At 33.2% G+C, this 27,241-nt stretch overlaps 1 protein-coding gene across 4 annotated transcripts in view; it reads right to left on the reverse strand.

Annotated features, from left to right (window-relative positions):
* The window catches only part of NIPBL (NIPBL cohesin loading factor), a 197,335-nt gene that overhangs the window by 35,045 nt on the left and 135,049 nt on the right, over positions 1–27,241 (reverse strand). For all 4 annotated transcript variants that reach the window (XM_032625187.1, XM_032625189.1, XM_032625188.1 and 1 more), the window contains 16 exons: positions 25,179–25,410; positions 24,228–24,379; positions 23,583–23,663; positions 23,021–23,121; positions 21,448–21,586; positions 19,798–19,880; positions 19,074–19,206; positions 17,849–17,992; positions 15,613–15,702; positions 14,319–14,533; positions 14,105–14,207; positions 13,390–13,488; positions 13,142–13,288; positions 10,332–10,466; positions 9,472–9,570; positions 8,592–8,645 (listed from right to left, as the gene is read on the reverse strand). In XM_032625187.1, the coding sequence (XP_032481078.1) occupies positions 8,592–8,645; positions 9,472–9,570; positions 10,332–10,466; positions 13,142–13,288; positions 13,390–13,488; positions 14,105–14,207; positions 14,319–14,533; positions 15,613–15,702; positions 17,849–17,992; positions 19,074–19,206; positions 19,798–19,880; positions 21,448–21,586; positions 23,021–23,121; positions 23,583–23,663; positions 24,228–24,379; positions 25,179–25,410 (2,007 nt within the window). The remainder of the gene's footprint in view (positions 1–8,591; positions 8,646–9,471; positions 9,571–10,331; positions 10,467–13,141; positions 13,289–13,389; positions 13,489–14,104; positions 14,208–14,318; positions 14,534–15,612; positions 15,703–17,848; positions 17,993–19,073; positions 19,207–19,797; positions 19,881–21,447; positions 21,587–23,020; positions 23,122–23,582; positions 23,664–24,227; positions 24,380–25,178; positions 25,411–27,241) is intronic.

A 27,241-nucleotide genomic window follows, 5' to 3' on the forward strand; every position in this document is an offset into this window, starting at 1 on the left:
CCAAAGGAACCTATAGTCTTTTACCAGGTTAACTGTGCATTGGGAGAAAAAAATTATTAGACCTTTTAGGGATTACCAGACACTGGCTCTGAACTGACACGAATTCTAGGAGACCCAAAACATCACTGTGGCCCACCAATCAGAATAGGAGCTTATGGAGGTCAGATGATCAATGAAGGTATAGCTCAGGTCTGTTTCACAGTGAGTCCAGTGGGTCCCTAAACCCATCCTCTGGTTATTTCACCAGTTCCAGAATGCAAAATTAGAATAGATTTATTCACAGGCTGACAGAATTCCCACGTTGGTTCTTTGATCAATGGAGTGAGGGCTATTGTGGTGGGAAAGGCCAACTGGAAGCCACTAGGGCTGCTTCTACCTAGGAAAATAGTAAATCAAAAACAATACTGTATCACTGGAGGGACTGCTGAGACTTGAAGGATGCAGGGGTTGTGATTCCGACCACATCCTTATTCAACTTGCCTATTTGGCCTGAGAAGACAGATGGATCCTGGAGAATGACAGTGAATCAGCATAAGCTTAACCAGGTCGGGACTCCATTGTAGCTGCTGCACCAGATGACGTATCAGTGCTTGAGCAAATTAACACATCCTCTGGGATCTGGTGTGCAGCTACTGATCTGGCAGATGCCTTTTTCTCATCCCTGTCAAAGGCCCACCAGAAGCAGTTTGCTTTTAGCTGGCAAGGCTGGCAATACACTACACTGCCCTGTCTCAGAGGTATATTAACTCTCCAGCCATACATTATAATTTAGTTTGCATGTTCTTGATTATCTTTCCCTTCAACAAGATATCACACTGGCCCATTACATTGATGACATTATGTTGACTGTATGTAGTAAGCAAAAAGTAGCAACTACACTAGACTTACTGGTAAGATGCGCGTGTCAAAGTGTGGGAAATAAATCCAACAAAAATTTAGAGGTCTTTTACTTCAAAGAAATTCCTGGGGGCTTAGTGGTGTGGGGTATGTTGAGAAATTCACTGTAAAGTAAAGAATAAGATGTTGCATCTGGTTCCTCCCTCCTATAACCAAAAAGGAGACTCAAAACCTAGTGGTTTCTTTGAATTTTGGAGGCAACAAATTCCTCATTTGGGTATATTATTCTGGCCCATTTACTGAGTGATCTAAGAAGCTGCCAGTGTTGAGTGGGGCCCAGAACAAAAAAAAAAAGGCTCTGGAATAGGTCCAGGCTGCTGTGCAAGTTGCTTTGCCACTTGGGCCATATGATCTAGCAGATCCAGTGGTGCTTGAAGTGTTAATGGAAGACAGGGATGCTGTTTGGAGTCTTTGGCAAGCCCCCATAGGTGAACTGCAGTACAGGCCCTTAGGATTTCAGAGCAAAGCCTTGCCATCCTCCATAGAAATAGCTCTTGGCGTGCTACTGGGCCTCAGTAGATACTGAATACCTAGCCATGGGCCACCAAATTATCATGCATTCTGATCTGTCATGAACTGGGTGTTTTCTGACTCACCAAGCCATAAAGTTGGGTGTGAAAAGCAATACTCTATTATCAAATATAAGTGGTATATACATGATTAGGTCAGAGCAGGCTAAAGGGCACTTGAAAAAATGGCCTAAATGCCTGTGGTTCCCACTTCTGCTACACTACCTTCTCTCTCCCAGCTTGCACCTATGGCCTCAGCTGACCATGGGCAAGACCCTAGGGTCAGATGACAGAGGAAGAGAAGACTTGGGCCTGGTTTATACAGTCAACATAATGTCATCAATGTAATGGGCCAGTTTATAGATGGGTCTGCACAATATGCAGGTACCACCCAAAAGTGGACAGTTGTAGCAATACAACTCCTTTCTGGGACATCCCTGAAGGACAGTGGTGAAGAGAAATTTTCCCACTGGGCAGAACTTGAAGCTGTGCATCTGGTTGTTCACTTTGCTTGGAAGGAGAAATGACCAGATGTGTGATTATATACTGATTCATGGGTCATGGCCAATGGTTTGGCTGGATGGTCAGGGACTTGGAAGGAACATGATTGAAAAGTTGTTGATAAGGAAATCTGGGGAAGAGGCATGTGGAGACATCTCTGAATGGGCAAAATCCATGAAAATATTTATATCCCACATGAATGTTCACCAAAGGGTGACCTTAGCAGAAGAGGATTTTAAAAATCAAGTGGATAGGATGACCTGTTCTGCAGATACCTTCTCTGAGGATATCAGCCTCTTTCCCCAGCCACTCCTGTCATCACCCAATGGGCTCATGAACAAACTATCCATGGTGGCAGAGATAGAGGCCATGTATAGGCTCAGCAACTTGGACTTCTACTCACCAAGGCCACACTGGCTATGGCTACCACTGAGTGCCCAACCTGCCAGCAGTACAGACCAACACTGAGTCCCTCATATGGAATGATTCCCTGTGGTGATCAGCCAGCTACCTGGTGGCAGGTTGATTACACTGGACTGCCTCCATCATGGAAGAGGCAGCATTTTGTTCTTACTGGAATAGACACTCTGGATACAGATTTGCCTTTCCTGCAGGCAATGCTTCTACCAAAACTATCTCCTGCGGACTTACAGAATACCTTATCTATCATAATAGTACTCCCAACAGCATTGCTTTTGATTAAGAAACTCACTTCACAGCAAAAGAAGTGCAGCAACGAGCCCATGCTCATGTTCCTGACTATTCTGAAACAGCTGACTTGATAGAATGTGGAATGTCCCTTTAAAGATTCAGTTACAGCACCAGATAGGTGGCAATATCCTGCAATGGCTCAGGCAAGATTCTCCAGCAGGCTCTTATGCTCTGAATCAGCACCGATACATGGTGCTGTTTAGTCCATAGCCAGGATTAGTCCAGGAATCAAGAGGTGGAAATTTGAGGGGCATCACTCACTATTACCCCTAGTGACCCATTAGCAAAATTTTTGCTTCTGTTCCATCTACTTTATGCTCTGCTGGCTTAGAGAGAGGTTCTAGAGAGGGAATGTTTCTACCAGGAGACACAACCATAATCCCACTGAACTGAAAGTTAGTACTGTCACCCAACTACTGTGTGCTCCTCATGCTTCTGAATCAACAACAAAGAAGGGAGTTAGGGTTCTGGATGGAGTGACTGATCCTGCCTACCAAGAAGAAACTGGAGTACTTCTCTATAATGGAGGTACGGAAGAGTATGTCTGGAATACAAGAGATCCCTTAGGCCATCTCTTAGTATTATACCAGCTGTGATCACATTACCAGTTATAGAAATAAGGACTTCAATTGCCATGAGTATTTCCTACTTATTTTGTCATGAATACATTTGTGTGTGTGTGCATGTGTGTGTTGTGTGTACAGAGGTGGGGGAGAGGGAAAGTGAGAAAATATCTTTCTTCCCCCCCCCCCCCCCCGCCTATTCCTTTATCACATAACATAAAGTGTACTGACTTCATATCATAGTATTTAAATGTTGTTAATCTGACATCACAGTACTTAAATTATGGGATATCAAGAAGAGTAAACATCACTCAAGGACTTCTTCTGGGGAAGGGTGGTGCATTTTTGGTTACATGCATGATAGTTGTATCATGTTAGGTAGAATCATGACCTTGTTATTGTCTTTATTTGGGGATTTAGTATGGTTTAAGTAGATGTATATGGGTACCAAGTTAACAAAGGGTAGAACTGTGATGGTTAATTCTAAGTGTTAACTTGACTGGGCCAAGGGATGCCCAGTTATCTGGTTACACATTATTACTGGACGTGTTGGTGAGTAAAGGTGGTTCTAAATGAGATTAGCATTTGAATTCGTGAACTCAGCAAAGGAGACTGCCCTCTCCAATGTGGGTGGGGCTGAATAGAACAGAAGGTAGAGGAAGGGAGAATCCAACCATTTTCTGAGTACTTGAGCTGGGACATTGGTCTCCTCCCACATTTGGACTGGGATTTACGCTATCAGCTTCCGTGGTTCGGGCCTTAGGACACAGACTAAACTACATACTAGGGGCTTTTCTGGGTCTCCAGTTTACAGACAGCAGACTGTGGGATTTAAGAACCTCCATAATCACATAAGCCAATTCCTTATAATAAATCTCTCTGTCTCCCTTTCTCAGTATCTTGTTGGTTCTGTTTCTCTGGAGAAACATGACTAATACATGTCCCTTCTGAGTCAATCCCTGGCCCCCTGCAATCACTCCTCTGATTTTTTCCAATACAGATTAGTTTTGCTTCTCCTCGAACTTCATATAAATGGAATCAGAGTATGTACTCCTCTGTGTAAGGCTTCCTTCATTCGGCAGTGTTTTCATTAACCGTCTATGTTGCTGTATGTATCAGCAGTCTGTTCCTTTATGATGTGGAGCACTATCAAATTGTATGGATATACCGGTTTCTCTATTCATTCACTGATTGATGGCAATAAGAGTATTTGATTGTAAACTTCGAGAAGGAGATCTTGTTTTGGACTACAAAGGCCAGGAACAGATGAAATATAGTTTATTCAAGTTTTTTCATTACCTACATTTTCTTGTAAACTAAAAAAAGGCTGCAGTCTTAGATCATAAACAATGACAATGAGTGGCTCTGTAAAATAAATTTTGTGTACCCACCATAGGCTATGACAGTGGTTTAAATTAATTGAACCACTTTTTAGAAATAAAAAAAATGTAAGGACTTTCATGATAGAACTTTTTCTTTCACACACTACTGAAAAAAAATCACAAAAAAGCTATGAATTCATTAAGTTATAAGGGAATTGAATTTCCATACATTTACAAAATGTGTATATGTAGTTAGTGGACAGAGTTTGATGCCTGTGTAAATATGAAGCTATTTCATGTAGTACTTCAAGTTTCCCTAGGAAATCATATTCCATGAATTGGGAATCACTGATCTATACAAAGCCAACCCAACATAAAAATAATAATGAGAAATATCTGAAATTGGACAGAATGGAATGTGTGTACATGAATCCATGTGGAAACAGTAAGAGTGCTAATTATTTTTAATTCAAGAATTTCAAACAATTCCAGTAGTCCCTTCTATGTATCCTTCCCAGCTTCTCTTAAAATTTATGCACAGTGCTGTTACAACTGCTAAGAGTGGTTATATCTCCATCAGATGTATTTATATAAATATTTTTTAGTTTTCTTTATTTCATTAAACTAAACTCTGCTAGTCCAATGACTATATCAGAAAGTCACAATGTCATTTTGGTAAACTAAATTGTTGGCAGAAACTAAAGGAGGAAAGCAATGAATACGGTGCAACAGAAAGCAATGAACTAAACGAGGACTAGAGAGTAAAGATATAAAGAATATAAAACTACTAAGAGATTATAAATCTAGTGTTCTCTTTTCTACTTTCAACTTGCTAATATCTTTTTATTAATACTAACTAATGATATTTCTGATAGCTATACTTAATTCTTACTTTAACTTTTATTACAATTATCACATGAAACGTTGTTGTAGAGTTTTCTAGGAATTATGCCCCCTTTGGAATGGCTGACATAAATATAACTAAGACAGTCATAAGGCTCTATAATATAATGAGCTAATTATTTGACTTAGGAGGGAAAGGATGTCAAATATATCATGTAAAATTATAAAATGGAAGATGACTGATGAAGAGAGTCCAAGATATTACAGACTGGATAACAGAGGCAAACACCATGAGGATGCTTAAAAAAGGCATCTTAAAATTTTTTTTAAAGCAACATATTACTACATACTACCAGAGGGCTAAAGTTAAAAAGAATGACAATACCAAGTACTGGTGAGGATGTGGAGCAACTGTAACATTGCTGGTGGAAATGCAAAATGGTTCAGCCATTTTGGAAAAACAGCTTGGCAGTTTCTCACTCACCACATGACCCAACAACTACGATCACAGGAATTTACCCAAGAGAAATGAAATCACCTATCCCCACAAAAACTTGCACACCAATATTCATAGCAGGATTATTCATAATAGTCTAAACTGAAAACAACCCAAAAGTCCATAAATTTGTGAATAAAGAAATTATGATACATCCATACTATTGACACTACTCAGCAATAAAAAGGAGTAAAACATTAATACACCAGCAACATTCTGCTAGTTAAAAGAAGTCAAACACAAAAGACTACATGTTGTATGATTCTACTGATATGAAATTCTACAAGAGGGACAACTGTAGTGACAAAAAGTGAATCAATGTTTTCCAAGGACCAAGGGGAGAGGATCAACTACAAAGAGACACAAGGAAGCTTTTAAGAGTGATATTCTTTACATCACTGTAAATAATTCCTAAAGTTAATCAAAATGTACACCTAAAATTGGTGAATATTTTTGCATGTAAATTATGCCTCAATAAAATAATTTTGATTGATTGTTAAAAATATTGCTAAATACAGTTTTATTACTAAAAGTATTATTAAAAATAAAAAAGTAAACAAACAGACTTAACAGATAGTAAATTGTTGACATAATCGAACAGAAAAAATTACTTCATGATAGATTTTTAATGGTGTATGTTTAGTGAGCTACACATAAAAAGAAATGCAAAAAAAATCTTAAACTGTATCCAGTAATCTTACTGTCAATATAGTAGGGCAAAGCAAATAGGAAATTATGTCCATTTCCTTGGAAGTAAGATTTTTAGCCTAAAGGAAATAATAAAATCAAAGAAGCAGAATCTCATAATCTTAAATTTGAATTAAAAATATCAATACAGGGCTTCCCTGGTGGCGCAGTGGTCGAGAGTCCGCCTGCCGATGCAGGGGACATGGGTTCGTGCCCTGGTCCGGGAAGATCCCACATGCCGTGGAGCGGCTGGGCCCATGAGCCATGGCCGCTGAGCCTGCGTGTCCGGAGCCTGTGCTCCGCAACGGGAGAGGCCACAACAGTGAGAGGCCCACATACCGCAAAAAAAAAAAAAAAAAAAAAAAAAAAAATCAATATAAATTCTTGATTTATGTTTTTCTTTCTAAGAAATATATATCTTTTAGCTCTATCCTCTGAAAAGGCCCAAAGCTATGATAACCTGTTAGCAATGAACATCCACAGCACCCAGATTATTCCCACCAAAGGGATTCATGGCTCTTTGGAAAAATGGTTGATTTCAGGATTGGGACAGAAAATGTATAAGTTGAGTCTGGGGCATCTTTTAGAGGCAGAAAGTAATCAGGCTACAAAAGAATAATGAGTTTATACCAAAAAGATACAAGATCCATTTGAAGGAACTACCACTGGGCAAAGACGGGACAATTTGAGCTTCAAAAAGAATTATGATTGCAATAAATTAAAATACAGAGATACAAAAATCTTTTAGTTCACATTGATATTGACAGGAAAACTCATTATTCTGAAACTTGATTAAGTGATGGAAAAGAATAAAGTATTTCCCCTGCCCTTCCTGTACAAACTATATTGTACAGTAGCCAAATATTAGGACAAAATTCCTCTTTAAAGAAGAATCCTTGCTAATTAATAAAATAACTAGAAAAAAATCAGTATTTTGCAACTTCTACTGAAAATAATGAACCTAGGTAATGGTCATTTAAAACCAGTCCTGAAAGACTGTATAACAGATGTACCAGTCAATCAAAATCACTGAAAATGTAACAACCAAACATTATGTGCCTCTTGATGTGAGGCAATAATATTTAGCATTGCCTGTGAAGTATTTCTGTCTATACTCCTAAAACTCAACTTCAGTATTAGTAAACCTCTAGATCTAACTTAAGAGTTTACAGAAAAAAACGGTGGACAGAGGAACAACTTAAATGACACCAGAAAGAAGAGGTCTATGAAATCCAGAATGTGGGACACTCTACAGGAAAACATGTAAGTGGCATGAAAAAAGGAGTGAAGGGTTGACTATTATAGACTAAGACTTAACAGCCATGTCAACCAAAGCAACTGTAAACCAACTATAAAAATACATTTTTGAGACAATCAGGGAAATGTGAACATCGACAAGGTATTAAATATTAGGAAATAATTTTATTAATATTTATTTTGATATAGATGATAAAGATATTCTGGTTATTTTTTAAAAAGTCATTTCTGTTAGAGATCAATACTAAAGTATTTATGGGTGAAATGATACAAAGTATGGGATTTTCTTTAAAGGTATTACAGCCAAAAAAAAAAAATTAAAAAAAAAAAGATGGGGGAGGGATAGAGATAAATAAGATATTAGGAAAGTGCTAACAATTTTTGAAGCTGGGTGATGGGTACTTCTATCTATTTGAAAATTCTTAAATAAAAAAAAATTCACATTTCAATTTACAAAATTTTTAAAGAACACTAATTGTGGTTTAATCCTGCACTACTAAAGGAAATTCTACATATTTTATAACATGTCAAATAATGTAAATATATATTTAATGTAATCTATACACCTATTTATAGATCTCATGTCTATCATCTAGATTAAAGGGATAAAAAAATTATCTAGAAGGATGGGAAGACAATATCAATATTAGTGATTTAGAAAACTTACTTGTAGCAAGCAATTGAACAATTCATTAAACAAAACATTCAGCTTAATATATTGAAATAAATTTTCCCTACCACAAAGTATATACTTAAAAAATAACTGAAAAACTTCTTTTAAATCATAAAGTCTACAAAAACTCACGTTTTGAAGAAGTTGCTCAAACCAGTCATAGCCAGTATCTCTGCATGCTGCAACCTAAGGGGAGAAATGGTGAAACTATCAAAGTTAGAAATTTACTTTAAAATATACTTTTGCTATGCTGTAGCCTCAAGTATATAAATATCCAAAGTTCAAAATTAAAAAAATTATTTTTAGAGTAAACTATTTTTTCAGTGAGCCAATTATTTACCATGTTAAAGAACTTTATTCTAAAAATATCTTAGAAGACATTCAAGAAATTAATGTATTGAAATTTTAAAAATGGTATACATTCTGAACAGTATTATTGAATCACATACTATCAGAAAAATCTGCAAGGTCTAAAAAACAATAAAAATGGAAATGTTTGCTTCTTATTTTCCTTCTAGATAGAAGATTTAAAGACATTAGTGAAACAGAGTTGATCATGTAATCCATAATATAAAATTTCTTATGTTCAAAACATGAACAGTATTCTGGGTCAAGAAAAGTTGAGGTTTATGTGTATAATTAAACATAATGAAACTAATCTTAATTCATGTTTTCTGAAAAAGGTAGAAATTACTATCTCATTTCAGGTTGCCATCCATGGGTTATTGTTATCTTTTTACCCACTTCTCCTTTCCCTTTCAATTTTCAATCACTGGAAGAATCTGGAGAATTTTAATATCAGCGCTTAACTCAGTGGATGCCAACAAGTGGGGCTAGGTGAAAACAACACTCTCGTCTTACTTGCATCCCTTGAGTACATCCAGAAATATAAAGGAAGGGATGCAGTAGAGAATAACCAAATATCTTGTCATTGTCTCTCCCTTTGTAAGACAAGGCAGACCTCAATGAGGTTTGCATCCAAAGGGACCACCCTTGTTCCAGTCCTTCTTACCACATCAGTGATATTTAAAATTTTCCTTGTCATTGCTTCTTTGTCATTGTGTGGAGTTGGAGTAAACCAGAGTTTTTGGAATGTTTCATTTACTAATTTCTAGAAGAAAGAAAAATTTCAAACTAAGTAACTACAACGAATGTGGCAAAATTCTTAACCCCCAATTCTCATTAAAGCCCAAAACAGAACTATTAAAAAAAAAAAAAAAACCTATAAATAACTAAACAAAACACAAATTACCAGAAACTACTGGTATGACATCCTCAGTTTTTTTTTTAAATCAGCAATTAACTTACAAAAATTATAATATTTTTCAACTTGGCAATGATTTTAAATGGGTAATACGATGCCTAGTATAGAACTGGAGAGTACACATTCAAATGCTTTTAATCAAACTAAAAACACATTTTTTCTACTTTTGGGGGAGAAGTTGTTAAAAAACAAAAGAAAAAACCCCCAAAAGAAATATAGGGACAATCATATATACGTAAATTCACTAATGAACTCAGGATTAAACTTTCAACAAAGTATTTACTAATTTAGAAAACCAAGCACATACCATTTGAAAATCAAAATAAATTTAACTTGATAATAAACTATCTATATACAATGCAATCTCTACAATGATATTAAATATTATAATTGCTAAATTGGTTAAGATCAGATTTTATTAATTAATGCAAGATCTAGAAATAAAAATATCTAAGTATGTCTTTTTCTTGAATTTATAATCTAAAATGATGATTCACTTGTAAAGTATATATATGTAAACTAACAAAATTTATATAAAATAAACATTTAAATTATTTAAAATATTAATTAAAAAATGAAATTTAAAGTAGCCAACATTTTTATCTCACCTTAATACCCTCTTCATCATTCACTCTGCGAATCATTTTTACACACATTTCTGTAATTTTTGGAAATGTTGGTTGCTCAATACAGATGTCTCTTAGAATCTTTATTACCCTTTTTCTGACACTGATACCAGTATCCTAGGAATAGAAAGGTATTTTAAATATCAGAAAAATTGAGATGCTTAGGTGTGTGAAATTTGGTAAAATGAAATCAGAAAATACCAACAAGCAGTATATACACTATTTATTAACATGATAAACATGGTCTATATATTTCCTTTTTATATGCTCTTTTATTAATGTTACTATAAATTTATTTTATTATGTTGTCTTTGCTTTTAAAATATATCTAATACATGGAAAAATACGAAATAGCACTGAACACAAGACTAGAGTATAAGCTTGCCAAAATTAAAAGGGATAACAAACATGGAACTTTTAGGACAGTGTCTGGTGCTTAAACAGCATATGAAGTATATTTAACAAAAATGTTTAACCTAACTCTTTCAAACCATTGTCACTATATTATGATTTATAGTAAATATAAGAAACAAAGGAACAGATTAAATGAAACAAAACCATGAGGAAATAACAATACTGGCCTGGCCATTTTATTTTATTTTTTAATGATATTTTCCTTTTTTTAAAAGATTTTTTGATGTGGAGCATTTTAAAATTCCTTATTGAATTTGTTACAATATTGTTTGTTTTATCTTTTGGTTTTTTTTTTTTTTTTTTAACATCTTTATTGGGGTATAATTGCTTTACAATGGTGTGTTAGTTTCTGATTTATAACAAAGTGAATCAGCTATACATATACATGTGCTCCCATGTGTCTTCCCTCTTGCGTCTCCCTCCCTCCCACTCTCCCCCTCCCACCCCTCCAGGCTGTCCCAAAGCCCCGAGCTTATATCCCTGTGCCTTGCGGCTGCTTCCCCCTAGCTATCTACCTTACTACGTTTGTTAGTGTGTATATGTCCATGACTCCCTCTCGCCCTGTCAAAACTCACCCTTCCCCCTCCCCATATCCTCAAGTCCATTCTCCAGTAGGTCTGCGCCTCTATTCCTGTCTTATCCCTAGGTTCTTCATGACATTTTTTCCCCTTAAATTCCATATATATGTGTTAGCATACGGTATTTGTCTTATCTTTTGGTTTTTTGGCCCCAAGGCATGTGGGATCTTAGCTCCCTGAACAGGGATGGAACTTGCATCCCTGCATTGGAAGGCAGTCTTAACCACTGGACTGCCAGGGAAGTCTCTGGCTTGGCCTTTTTAAATTAGTCAATGTCATGGTGGATGTGTGTAAAAAGGAGCTAGAGAATACTCTAAATAAAATAGAGATGAGGGACTTCCCTTGTGGTGCACTGTTAAGAATCCACTTGCCAAAGCAAGGGACACAGGTTCAAGCCCTGGTCCAGTAAGATCCCACATGCTGTGGAGCAACTAAGCCCATGTGCCACAACTACTGAACCTGTGCTCTAGAGCCCGCGAGCCACAACTACCGAGCCTGCATGCCACAACTACTAAAGCCCGTGTGCCTAGAGCCCATGCTCTGCAACAAGAGAAGGCACTGCAATGAGAAGCCCGCGCACTGCAATGAAAAGTAGCCCCCGCTTGCCACAACTAGAAAAAGCCTGTGTGTAGCAACGAAGACCCAACGCAGCCAAAAATAAATAAATAAATTTATATATTAAAAAAAAATAGAGTTGAAATATTGTGGTGGATACTTGGGTGTTCATTGTAATATTTTTCTTTAACTTTACAAGTTTTCATAATTAAAGCATTTTTAAAATAAATAAAAAGCATTGAACAGTTATTGTGCAAAATTATTTCCATTATGCAATTTAGCAATTGTGAAAATATTTTAGGATACATTACTAAGGTAGACACTGTCAGAGTTCATTATATCTGAAAATCCTGAGGAGCTTATCTTTCACTCTTGAAAAGAGTGAGGCACTAAAATGGAAAGAATTCTTCCACTCTTTCCTTAAAATTCTTTGTTTCCATCAAGATTTTATGCTAGTTGAAGATGAAATTATCTGTAACTCTCAGTCGCACTGTATTCTAATGCTGGGCTAAAGGTGATAAAATAAACTCTTATCATTTCAGAAATACCTAATCCTGTACCTAATGCATCTCTGTTGAGTTACAGAAGAAATCAATATGTCTGCAGTGGGTGGTATGAAAATTCTACAGATATTTTGTAATGCCAGTGTTTCATTTTTTCATTCTTTCATTTTCCAGGGAAATACTTCAGGGCCAGAGAATTCAATGACATAGAAGAAAAGAATATCTTAGAATAGTGTTTCTTAAGTTTGGTCTTAAGACTCAAATGACTTTCTTGTTTAACTTGCAGGTATCTGAGCTTGTCATAATTCAGCTTTCAGGAAACATGCGAATATACATAATGGCCAAAAATACTGTCAGACACCAAAGTTCTATACCTAGTTCTCACTGAAACAATTCTTCCTGTTTATATATGTACATATATAATTACTCTAGATTCCTGTCCAAAATATTTAACTATGCCATGTAGCTCCTATCATTTACTCATTGTAAACTGGCATAATCAAAAGGCAAGAGTAACTGTAAAAAGGAATCCAATTTTTGCCAATGATTTGTTTTACAATATTGAGCAGCCCTCCTCTTGAAATATGTCCTTCTTTAGAAAGCTGCTATAGTTTACAGATTAGGTAATTAATATAAATACATAATTGATATCTACATTTCTAGCTTAACATTTTTAAAAAGTGACATTAGGAAGGCAAAATTATACTCATAAATTACAATAAAAATGACATAACAAACATACCAATATTCTTTCAATCAGCATATCATAATACTGCTCAGCAAGCTGAGGTCGGCAAAGGACAAATCGACCTAGTAATTCTACTGCTGCTTCTCTGACACTAGTGGAGTTATCCATCAATCGTCCATGAACTCCTCGCTGCATATCCAGCTAAAGAAAAATAAAGAAAACGTAATTTATACCAAGTAGAACTAATATTTTAATTTGAATAGAAAACTCAAATAAAAAGAATCATCTGTGCTCCTCTTTACCCTTGCTAGAATACTGGGGTCTACAGCAACAACCTCAGATAAACACTTCATGGCTTTTGTTCGAACGGCAATTGCATTTTCACCAAGAACTCGAAGGATCTGCCAAGCAAATATTGACATTTTCATCAATTTTAGAACACATAACATTTAACAAAATATAGAAAGAAAACATGCAAAAAAATTAAAATAAATATCATACTCACTTTCCTTTAATTTTTATATAAGTGAGTAAAAGATCTGTTATCTTACTGATCCAAAGCTTTAACTTAAAACATGGTAAAGCATTCTGCTTTAGGGACTTTCCTTTATCCTGGCATTCTCAATTAAACCTGTTTTTTATTGCTATGCTTCATCTGCAAGAACCTGTAGCCCCACTGAAACCTTCCTATCTGTAACTTTAATCAAGGATATTTAGTATCATTTAAATAATAACTTGGAATTGAATATTTTTATAACATCAATCACTCTACCTATATACCATCACTCTACCTGTACCATACAGATACATATCCATTTATCTGTAAAACAAGAATCAATAGGTAAAAGGCATGCAGAACAAAGATATTTTAACAAATATGGAACACAGAAACAAATGTTACTTTCATGATTTTTTAAAATATCTGTTCTCAACAATGAATAGACATCATACTCAAACACAAGTAACCAGAATTAGAAAAATCAATTTCATTGTATAAGGAATTCTGGTCCAGTTTACCTGTGTCAAATAAATATCAAAGCTCTGGGCAAACGGCCTCATAGAGGCCAAGTATCGAACAATCAAACAAGCATCATCATAGTCCACAGTATCAGAGTTCATCCTGCAACAAAAAGTCATTAAATTTTAATTTATTTAATTTTTTTGTAAAGTAGGTAAATAGATATCAAAGAGATAACTGAAAAAGTAAAGATGTTTTCTCTTTGGATCTTACTTTAATGTGCTGAACTGAGAAGGTGTGGTTTTGATAATGCTTCTAAGAAACTTTTTCCGATTTTCAGCTCGATGCATAATTTGACCAGTTGTCTCAACTTCCTTTGCGTGATGTGTTCCTTCAGATGATTCTTCATCTTTTTGTGATTTCATCGCTTTTTCTGTTTCCAGAGTTGTATCACGGAACCACTGGGCTATATAGAATTTACGAGAAAACTGGAAAGAAATTTGGTGAGATTTGAGTTTGATGAAATTAGTAACAAAATTTCCAACATACTGATAAAGTGTTCACAATCAGGAATACAAATATCAAGGTTTAATTTAAAAAAACTTCCATCAGATAAAGACAGATTTTAAGAAAGCTAGAACATTTAGAATATCTAAATGATAGAAAACTTATTATTTTACTTTGTCCTAACAGTTATATCAATGACGTCAAAAGATAATTTTATAAACACAACTGTATTAAGTCTACGATACTACTATAACTACTTAACTAAGGACGGTATCACACAACGAGTCAGTAAAATTAGAGATGATGGGTCAACTAGAAAAGTTTAGAACACATGGATAAAATGCTGAAGGTAGAAGACTCTATAGTTATTTTCAAAATTTCACCTTACTTCTTCAAGAAATACATAGCCAATTATAATTGAAATATATTAACACCAAGGTGCACCTATAATCTGTTCCTTTTAATCTGTTCCTGTTTATTTTTTCACGTTTATTGAGAAATAATTGACGTACATCACTGTATAATCTGTTCCTTTCCACGAAGACTGAAAACTTGCAGTAGTTGGCTGAACAGCTTAGTTATCTCCAACCACTTTAGATGCATATCCCATCAATTAAAAAAAAAATTAAAAAGTGCCCCAATATAGTGTATAAATTTTACATATAAACTTCTTTTACTAATATTCTGGATACCTAATATATAAAAAAACAGAATTAAGGATTATAGTTAAAAATAGATATAAAATTCTAATATTCTTTTTATATGCTAACAGATTATCTCATGCACCACCTGGACAAATGATCTCACCTGGTCTCAAAGATAACCTATGGAAAGATTTCCAAATATTTCCCATGTCACACAATTTTAGTAAACTACAATATCTGTACCAGAATTCCATTTAAGACAAATCATTCTTTTTCGTTTAGACTATCATGTACCCGTTTTATAAATCAAGATTCCAATACAACTTTCCTCTTCACAACACTTCTCAATTTTCTTACAGACCAAGTTTGAAACAAACATGTAAACTCTCCAATAAAAAGGGAGAATAGAATCCTACCACTAGTGAAGGATCAGTCTCAGTGTTTTCATCCAAGTAATCAAGCAATGCTTTTTGCAACTGTTGGATTTCATCTTCTCCTCCTGAAACCTACAAAATAAACCAAGTAGTAACGAAAAAGATACTACTAATGTTTTTTAACAAATCATCCAGTTGCACATACAAATCTGATAAATGATAAAAATCTGATAAATGATAAAAATATAAGTATGGGAAGAAACAGAAGAATACTATTTTTGAAAAACATTATATATTGATAGCTGAAGTGTACTAATAGCTGAGGTTAACCTTTATTTTTATGAACTACATGTTAACTTTCTTTAAAGAAGCTCGTAAGTAGCTGACATAATAATTATTAGAACAACATGTATGTAAATCTTCAGAGGTAGGAAGGTCCTAGCACTGGTTTTCTGTTTGGTAAGAGATAATTCCAAACTTTTAATCTAGTAAATGGAAACTAATTATTGTCTGAATTATTATGTGTTACAGGTGTCTTTGGGATATTATTTTTTAAAAACATTTTGAAAGGGAAATATTTTTATTTGCAATTAACATAAAATAGTACTTTATTTCATGTACGATATTAAATATACAGTAGGTATATTTGAGCTGTGCATTTGATCTAGAATCAGAAAGGGACTGAGTCTTTGGTTCTGTCAAGAACAATACAGAAGCAGAAATTAACTCTGAGTTGACATTAATGTCTATAGCTTATTTTCTGGTTTACCATGTGAAATGCCAAATATATGGTTTAGAATATATCTAAGTAGAAAACAAAGATTAGAATAACCTATATTCTTGGAGTATAGTGAAATGGATACATTCAGAAATTAGTCATAGAACTGTAAACTAGTACACTGTAAAGTTCCAAAAGCTTTTCGGAAGTCTGTCAAGAGTCATAAAAATATTTACCAAGGATCACTCCCCTCAAGTTTTACAGTGTACAGTACATGGTCGTATGTGGCAAATAAGAGGTCCTAGGTCTACTCTCAGAAATACTGAAAATCACCTAGTTACCATTCTTCAATTAAAGGAATCAGCAATACTTGGAAAAATGGCTGATTCCAGGGCTGGCACAAGGAAAGTAAAAGATGAGTCTGAAACATCTTGGGCCACAAAGTCCTCAAGGAAAGATGGGAAGATATCAAAAAGATACAAAAGGCAGTTTAAAGGGGCTCCCACTGGTCAAATCTAGTTCAATTTGAGTGCTACAATAATGACAGCAACAAATGATAATCTATCAAATACAACAGGAATGGTAATATTCCATTAAATGGTAGTATTATATTAATGGTAATTTCTTGCTTTTCATAGCTGTACTGTGGATATTTAAATGAGAGTTCTTGTTCGTAGAAAACATACACAAAGCAGTGGTTCTCAAGCTTCAGCATTCAACAGAATCACCTGGAGGGTCTGTTAAACCAGACTGCTTGTCCCCACCACCAGAGCTTCTGATTCAGTAGTTCCAGAGAGAGTCCTGAGAATTTGCATTTCTAACAAGTCCCTAGGTGATGTAAAAGTTGGTGCTGCTTGCCCAGGGAATCACACTTTGAAATTCAGGGGTCATGGGGGCATCCTGTCTGCTCAAAATGGTTCAAAAGAAAATAAAAATGCATATACAGATACACATGCGTGTATATTTTGAAAAAGAATGATAAAGCAAATGTCAACCACTAAGGGATCTGGGTGAAAGATTAATGGGAACGTTTTGTACTATTCTTAAAACTTTTCTGTAAGTTTAAAATTATTTCAAAATACAAAGTATAGTAACAAGAAAAAAAAATTAGAGGCATTTGTCATGGCCAGCAATGGATATGGTTATGGACATTAAAAAAAAGAAAAAAGAGTAGAAAGAAAATGAAAACATTGTGCATGGTAGGATTAGAGATTATTTACCTATCAATTTTCTTAAGTAACTTTTAGTATTACTACCATCTCGTCCATAGTTCAAAAAAAAAAAGGTATTGTTAAACCAAATAGAAAAATACCATCATACATTCATAACAGTAGTTCACAAAAAGAAAGTAAATTAAGGATTATATAAATCATCTGAAAGTTCCTGCTACACATAATTCACCCTACAGTATAAATTTTCTCAGTGGAGCTTTTGAAAAAGCCCATTTTTAGGAGTAAGATTTTATTCTGAATCTACAAAATGTAACACTAACAGAAGAATATCTTTAAAAAGTACTTAACTATTACTTATCCCCCAAATTCAAATTCTTTATCTCAATACCTGTTTTAAAATTCGTTCTATAGACCCTTGATCCATTTTGCTTGTAACAGCATCTTTCCTCAGTCGTGCAGCAACAGTTCCAAGGTAATCAAGAGATGCCACTCTTAAAGCCATCTCTGTTGACTTGTTACTGAATTGATGAACCTACATATGAAAAATAATTTTGTTTTAATTTAACCGATTTATACTATTTTTAATAGCAACTTATAAATACCAAATCTATGTTGTATTATTTGAAAGTTAAACACTTTTTTCCCCTGTCATATTGTTCCACAAAGTAATTGACTTTTTAAAAAATTTTATTCTATTTTATTTTTTTGGTTTCACCCCAGAGCGTATGGGATCTTAGTTCCCTGACCAGGGACTGAACCCAGGCCATGGCAGTGAAAGCCCAGGATCCTAACCACTAGGCAACCAGGGAACTCCCAGTAATTGCCTTTTGAGTTTCTGGAATTTTTAACATTTTCATTAAAAAAAAAAAATATATATATATATATATATATATATACATATATATATATATACGTGTACATATATAATAAAATTAAACCTTCCTAAGAACACAGTCACTTTCTTTAAATGTAGGCTAAACTCTATAAAATGGGATTATTACTGAGTAAGAATTTGTTAGGCTGGAATTCTGATGCCTATGAAAAATTATCTTGGTTTCAGAATAGTATTAAGTTTTCCAGCTGACAAAAAGTAAGGTCCCAAAAACTTTGTAACAATTGCACAAGTCCAAATGTAGTCTAAAGATAAAAAGAAAAATCACAATAGTATTTCTTTGCATTTCCCTAATACAATATTACATTAGAACTAAAACGTGTCATGTTTTTAGAAATACTCTTAAAGATGACAGAGTTCACATTAATCAGTTTCATGCTTTGAAATGAATTAACTACAATAACTTATGACTCAGTGTTGAGATGCTTTTAACTAACAATACCTCCAAACAAAACAAAACAAAACAAAAAAACAACAACAAAAAAGTTTTTTAAAGCACTGTTATCTTATGTAATGAAATGAAAGCACCGAAAGTCACAACATTTCCAAGTTTCTACGAGGTACTGACAGTATTGTGTACAGTTATGCACATGCAAAAATAGAGATGCAATGGTCATATTTCCTTACACATTTTTAAAGAATTCATCATCTGTGAATCAGAGTACATCCTCATTATGTTGTCTTCTAGTAATCTAATAATCTTTAAATGCTATACTCTTACCAACAGTCTCCCTAACAAACTAAGGAGTAGTTCAGCAGCTGGCCATTCAGGCTTATTGACTGTTGAAAGAAGGTCTTGAACAAAATTTTCAAATAGTGGTCTGTAATCTTCTTCACCTTGCTTACTACCACATCTGTTCAAAGATAAATAATGGAAAGGCTGTGAATTTAGGTGACATGTTCACCAATATGACTAAAACTTTGTTAACTAAGTTTTCCTCTTCTCTCACACCTAAACATGGTATAAGAGAGTACCTTAAAAAAAGTATGGTTTAAAATGAATCTGTTTTTCAATCTTCATTTTTTCCCCCTACTACAGGGAATTCATTTATTGACATTAACATAATTTTCTGGTAAGTGTAACACATTTTAAATAATGACCACTGTTTTTCTACGAGATTACTATAAATTCTTATGAAAGCTAAGGAAACCTCTCTCCCCAAACTTTCCTATTCAATTAGAAAGTTCCAAAATTCACAGAAAAAAAATTATAGAATTTCAATCTAGAACTTTAACTTTGGAAGTTCAACATATGAGCAAGTTTATAAAATTTTAGTTTTTTAATATTCTAATTTCCTCATTTTAAAGATAAGGAAATCAGGGGTCAGGGAGATATAGTCAAGGTTCAGATTACGGCAGGAAGTTGGATTAATCTTTTACATAAAATAAATGAACTATTCTCTATATGGCGAAAATAAAAATCAGATTATGTTAATTTTACTCACTTTTTAAGGAAGATGGAAAGGAAGTTTTGGGCTGTTCGCATGGCTGTTTCATAAGAATTGGTAATGACAACATCTTGGTCAACCTAGATTGAGAAAAATGAATTTATACAGATATAAGAAATAACCGACATACAAGTTATTTCAGTTGCTATTGCCATGTTATTACTGAATATAGGGGCAATACATTTAAATACTAAAAATCTTAACTATTAGATATAAAAAGAGAAGCTACAATTAGCATACTAAATGTATTTCAATACTTCATAAAAACTAAATAAAAATATTGATAGAGTTCATTTTTATTTATTAAAATATGTTAAGAGTGACAAATGTGTTTAACAAATGAAATATCAACAGTTGTTTATCATGATCAGAACAGTTCTGATTGAAAATATCAACACAAAAAGAATTTCAAAAAAAATTCCAAGCTCAAAGTTTACGGAATGCTAGAATATAATACTAAAAAAAGTCAACTCCTTCATTAGAAATTTAAAGACCAGGATATAAATAGTTAATTCAAAGTTGTGGAAACCCGAAAAGTGAATAAATATATGAAAAAGTTCACTAGTAACCAGAAAAATGCAAAATAAAACATGGTATCATTTCATACTAACCAGACTAGGCAAAATCAAAATGTAAGAATGTAAACTAGAACACCACTTTAGTGAGAAAACTGACAAGTTCCGGTGAAGTTAAAAGTGCACGTACACTATGATTTAATATTCTATTTCTAAGTATATCTAGAGAAACTTTTGCTTCAAGTTGTTGTATGTCATATATGATGTGTTTAACCTAAATCAAAAAGAATCTAGCATTAGTTACATGTATTAAAAACAATGGTGAGTGAAAAAATTAGCTGTAAATATGTCACTATATCATTTATGTAAATTAAAAAATTTTGTATCAAATTTATACAGATAAATAAATAAATGGACGAAGATAAACATTCACCAATGGTAAGGAAAAAACTAAAAAGAGAACAGTGAGATTAGGAGAAGGGGAGAACAACAGGGACCTCAACATTTTTTATATTCATTTTATACTTTATTAACCAGTCACTTTATTATTTATTACTATACACACAGCCACGACTATAACAGAATTAGGAAATAAAATTATCCCTCTTTCTTTTGAACCTCTTTGAGGTAAAACTATAAAACTTGGAAAAATTTTAAGTGTTGATGGGTAAGAGCTACAAAACCAAAAGCAAATCTTAGCTATGAGTTATTCAATAGTGAGGGCATAAACTCATTTTCTGCATGAATTTAACATTAATTATATTAACGATTATTTACTGTATGTGATTATAGATACTACATATTATAATTATAATATTATTCACTTTCACATTCAATATCTCACTTGAGTCTTACAACTTGTAATAGTAGGCTTGTTAGGTATTATCATCCCCATTTTACAGCTGAAGAAACAAACTCAGATTAAAGTGATTTGTATGTTTCATGACTGGTGGATATAATAGTCAGGACAAGAACTCAAGTCTCCTAAAACTTAGTTTAATGCTCTACAAGGATCTGTAAGCCCAGTCATGAAGCCCTAATTAAGAACTTCAGTTTTATAAGAATGGCAGAGAATATAGTTGCTTCCTCCTACAAAAATACACAGTTATAAAACTTACAAATGATTCCTTACTTTTTTATTTGAGTCCTCTTCTGAATTAGAGTCCTTCTCTGATGATGGTAAGTGCACCACACACTGAATTAGTTGTAAAACCAGTGCTGTAACCATCTGAATATACATAGGCTCTCCATCCATATCACTACTGTTTAACCTTTAATGGAGAAGAAAATATTTAAATCTTACAGAGTATGAAGAGAATTTCATTTTACATGTCATCTATGATCTGAAAGTTTCAGGATGCTTTCTTTACCAATATTTCTAGGCATTGTCTTTACTGCTTATAATAGTGTCCTTAAGTCTAATTATTTCTAACTTCTCAAAATACCAACTAAATGCCTATGCATAGATAATTAAAATAGTCAAAGGAAAAATGCAGTATTTAATATAAAATTCTATACTTTATATATGTACTGCAGATTGAACAATTATAACAAAAAATATCAATATTTTTCAAAATGATTTTTAAAATGAGAAGTCTTCAGGATTTCCCAATGCCCAGGCATTCTGGTATTCATTTTCTTATTAAAATCTGCTACACAGTCAGCTCCTGATCATATGTTAGAGTATGAGTGACATAGAATATAAAATAATCTATGTTATAGAATATTTTATGACATAGAATATAAAAAATCAAATTTTAAATCTTTTTGTTTAAAAGATAGTTAAAAACGTAAGAATTCCTTTAGATGTTGATAGTTCTTCAGGTTTTAATGGACAATAGATGTTTATCAATACATAGTCTAAAAAATTAAGATAAAAACAATTATTTTACAGAAGACAGCCCTCAAAGCAATCTAAATATAACCCTATATGCTAGGTCAACACATTTAATCAGCCAGGAATATTATAATGATAGTTATGAAAATGATGATGATTACCTATGCCAACAAAGGCAATAATGCTGACCACAGCAGTGGATAACATTCCTTAGCTACTCTGTGCTTAGTGATTAAGAGCGTTTAATTGTCATGTCTATTTTCTATACTTCTGTTAGAGTAATTTTTCAGCTCTCTTTTAAAAATATAATGTAATGACTTACTACTGTATAAAGGATTAAGTTCAAGTTCCTTCGTAAGGCTTATAAAAATCCTTGAACTGCCTCTGACTCTGGAGCCGTATTTCCTATTGCTCTTCTCACAGGCCAATAGTTCTTAACCAGGGATGATTTTGCCCTTCAGAGGACATTTGCCAGTGTCTAGTGAAAATTCTGGTAATTGTAATTTGAAAAGGTGCATTTCTTTTGGTACCTATTAGGTAGAGGTCAAGGATGCTGCTAAGCATCTTACTATGTACAGGACAGCACTGCAAAAAAGTATTATCTGGCCCCAAATGTCAATAACGCCAAGACTGAAAATCCTTGCCACAGATCTTTACACTTGAGAATCACTGAACTTTTAAGTCTCTAAAATGTGCATTGTTGTTTCTCACACCTACGGTATTCTTCACGCTGTTCTAAGACTGAATTGCCTCTCTTTTATTTGATCATCAAAATAAAAATCAGACAGAAATGATAAAGAATTAAAATATGATGGCTACAGTACAATGGAGTTCTTCATTATACTCGGACTTTGCTATAATTAGTTACCTGAAGTTCCTTAAGCTCCTCTTGCTGGTAGGTAATCTTGCAAGTGAAGTAAAAATTTCTTCCAAAATTAACTGCCTATGTTTTTCATATCTTGAGAATACCTATTTAGTAATTATAAGATTCCAAATTTAGTTTGTTATAATTATTTGAAAATAAACAAAAATGATACTATACCATGTGATAAAAAATATTATCTGCCATTTAGAATGAATATGTTTTCATCATCTTCGATGGCAATGACTTAATTTGCTCAACTTTTCTATCATTAATTATGACATTCTTGTAGAAGTCATAGTATGCTAGTTTCATCTAGAGGAATATGATATCTTGGGTATGAAACATAAGCCAAGATTTAAATGATTTAAAATTATTGATTTTATAGTAAATATTAAGGAATTAACTGAAATATTTTTAAATATTTAGAAGTGTTTGAAATCTAAGGCATACTAAAATAGTCCTCACAGAAAACTCAAATCTGCATTAGTTTTTGCACATTTGGATTGAAGGATACCACTGTTATTTTTCTGAGAGATAACTAAAAATGTGAACTGATTATACTTACTGCAGTGACTAACTTAATGGCACACAATTGTAATTCACTGACATTTTCCACAAAAAATGGTGTTATTCCCATTGATGATACCTGCACAGACACAGACAGTAATCAGTACACATCTGTAAGAGATTTCAGTAACATTCTGCCTTACTAAATCCCAAAGCATTCATAAACTTCTGGAAAACAACGAGAGCATTTTCTTTTCCCTCATCAATCAGCACCTAATTTTTCCTTTTGTTCCCTTTCACCCTCAAGCAAATTAGCACAGACCTTCCTTCATAGCTGCCATTCCTCTGATTTCTAACTTCTGGATTGATAAATGTCACAGGAATGTAAAAAACAAAAAATAGTTCACTGTTCTGGAAGAAGTATCCTGACACATTTTAAAGGAAATGATCATTTATCTTTCAAATAATTTACAGTTTAGAATTTATACTACATTCACCTGTCTTCTGCCCCAAACGTTTCTTTTTAAAACTTCCCTAGACTCTTATTTCTTCCATTTAGATATAAACTACTCTGAATGGAAAAAATTAACATAGTGCTGGTATTATTATTGAGTGAACGAGGTTATACTGAACTCAATTAGGTCCCTTATTCTCCTTTATTTTTTTGGTCTAGAAATATGGAAAATGCTTGAAAAAAACTTACCTGAAGAATTGTTGTGTCTGTAAGAAGCTGTATTTCTAGTAGTTCTGATAAGCTGCTAACAATGTCACAAACTTTATTATAAAGCATTACTATTACTCTTTGCTTATGGGTAGAACATTTAGCCCGTTTTGCCTTTGAACTTAACAAGCCTCCTAAAATGAAAAAAAAATCAAAACAAGGAATATATCAACTTTTAATAATGTTTATTAAAAAATAATAAAACTGCTTTCTGAATTAGAAGAACACACCTTTGTTTCCCCCCTATATAAAAATACAACCTGGCAAATAAAGCTGTCTATTTATTAAAAGAGAAAATTATTCTTTAGGGAATATTCAGTTAGAAAGTCAACATTCTTGTAACAGATAATTCATGGTACATTTCAGTGGCTATTAAATTCTTGTATCTTAAGGATTACTTTATTTCTATTTTTTTCCACTGACTGGAGCAGGATATTAAGATTATATTTCCCTTGCAATCAACTTGCAATAATTAAACAACAGGTAATTAACAGTAGGTATTCGTGATCCAAGTTTGCCCTCCTCTTTAAATGTATACATGTTAACATACATGACTCATTTATAAAGATTATAAATAAGAATCATATATCTTTAATCAATCCATTTTGTAGATAGTATTTTGGGTAAAATTTGGGGGAAGTGATAAATGGAACCAAAAGCTACTATTACCTAGGAAAATCTCAGACCAGTAGAAATTACTTCTTATTATATGTAAATAGTTGCTAAAGAAATTATTACTGAACAAGTACTGGATTAAAACAAGTTCTATATTCTAGTCAAATGTAAGCCAGTGTTTATTACAATTTATATAATCAAACAATTTCGGTGCCATTTTAAGTCACTGCATTCTGACCCATCCGACGTGGTAAAATTATATAACAGGTAATTTTGATATTATACTAAAAAACTATCAGTATAAAAGGGCAAACTAACCTCCATGAGGATCTAATCTGTAAACAGGATCATACTGAGGATAAAGTGTATTCTGCAAATGAAATTTAGTGTACTGTATAACTCTTTCGATTACATCCTCAATATATACAGCTTTTGGCATGTTAGGGGATGTCATAATGTTGATAGTTGTAAGACAGGCATCTGCTGATTTTGTCACTCTCTCCATAATAAGGTCTCTCCATAACCTTTCTTCTTCTTCAGTATCATTATTCTATAAAACAGTACATTGTTAATGAAATGGAAATAAACACATTTATAGGTTAAATATTTTTTAAAAATTATAATATATTTGATTTTCACGGTTGAAAACTTGGTGAGAGTTATGGTGTGTGTATGTATATTTAAAGAATATCAGGAATGAAGTACAAATACTTATATTAAGTATGATTTATTTCAATGTTTTCAAACATAATGTACTCTTATCTCCTAATTTCACCACTAAATGACATTCCAGTAACAAACTTATAGTTATGTTTATCTTCTGTGTAATTTATTCAAATCTACGATTTTAGTTAAAGATCATAATTATACATAAATCATTTTGTGTTTGGGGTTAAAAACATTATGATAATATTAAAGCTTTTTAGTTCTGCTTGCTCTTGTGAGAGCAAAACAAAAATTAACAACAAAGGATAGACCCTTATTTAAAAATAGTAAAATGTTATCGACTCAAATCACTCCTAATAACTGTTTTTCAACAATACTGTATTTTTGAAACTGAGATTAAAAAGTGGTGATTATGTAGACTACTGAAAACATAATTTATTTTCTAAAATAGATAATTCAACAACGGACAGACTATATTTTAATTTACACATCAGCAACCTGCATTACAATTGGGAAAAAGTGCTTTAAATCTTACTTTTAAAGTGAAAATTCTTCTATCACATCCTTAGTTATGAAATATCAACTTTATGTTCTAGGAATACTTGTGTATGCATGCTATTCAAAGCTTACAACATTGGGAAAAGGAATAAATAAAAATATAATATTTGTAAAACACAGAAGGGCTTTCTAAATCACTCATGCCTAAAAACTCTCTTTCTTTCATTTTACTACTTACATACCTACTTAAAAAAATAAAGTAACTTTTCTTTGATATTGAAATTGCTGTTTCGAAGAGTCAGTTTAGGAGGCTCATCACTCATATCAAACATTAAGGCTTAAATGCAACACACTAAATAGTGCTAAGGTTTTCAGGAATGAAAATAATTTCATTAAAACTGAGTCAGCCAGTTCTCCAGAACTGTAGATTCTTGATATTTACCACAATTTCTTGCCAAAGTGTTTTAAATAAAACGTGTAGACTAAAAATGTAGTACATTGCCACTATAGGTCCTCTAATCCCTTAGTTTCTATGATTCAAAAACTAATTTAAAAAGGGCATAGGAAAAATATGGATATATTTAATAAAGCATAGAAATACCACCTGACATTATTTCTCTACATTTTTAAATTCCATGTAGATCACTTAGCACTCCTGTGGCTTCTGCAAACATCAAGAACATTTCCCTCACGAGATACAATCCTGTGCATGTGCTAAATACTTATAGTATATATGTACATATGAGAATGGAAGTATTATCTACCAAAACTGTTAACAGTGGTTACTGCTGGATGAAAATGGAACCTTCCTGTTTTTTTGTGTTTTGAAAATTTTCTATAATACACTACTTTTGTAATCAGTCATTTAAAAATAAAGAAACTTCATTAACTCAAAACATTCCCAGATCCTTATCTCTTACATTAAATTCCTATAAGAATTAGTGTTTGAATTCATTAATGTTAGACACCAAGATCAATTCAAATGCACATATGATTTTGAAAGTCTGCTATAATGCTAGGAAGGTAGATCCCAGTTCATAAATCATTATACCACGTTGCCACTGCTTTTGATAAAACACACTAAAATGTAACGACAGTTGCAGTTAACATTTATTGAGAACTTATAATGTGCCAGACACTGTTAAGTAGGTTACATGGATTAATTTATTTAATATCCTTTCAACAACCATTTGAGCTAGATATAAAAACAATACATA

Source organism: Phocoena sinus, chromosome 3, assembly GCF_008692025.1.
Source record: "Phocoena sinus isolate mPhoSin1 chromosome 3, mPhoSin1.pri, whole genome shotgun sequence".
In the NCBI taxonomy this organism is placed as follows: Eukaryota; Metazoa; Chordata; class Mammalia; order Artiodactyla; family Phocoenidae; genus Phocoena; species Phocoena sinus.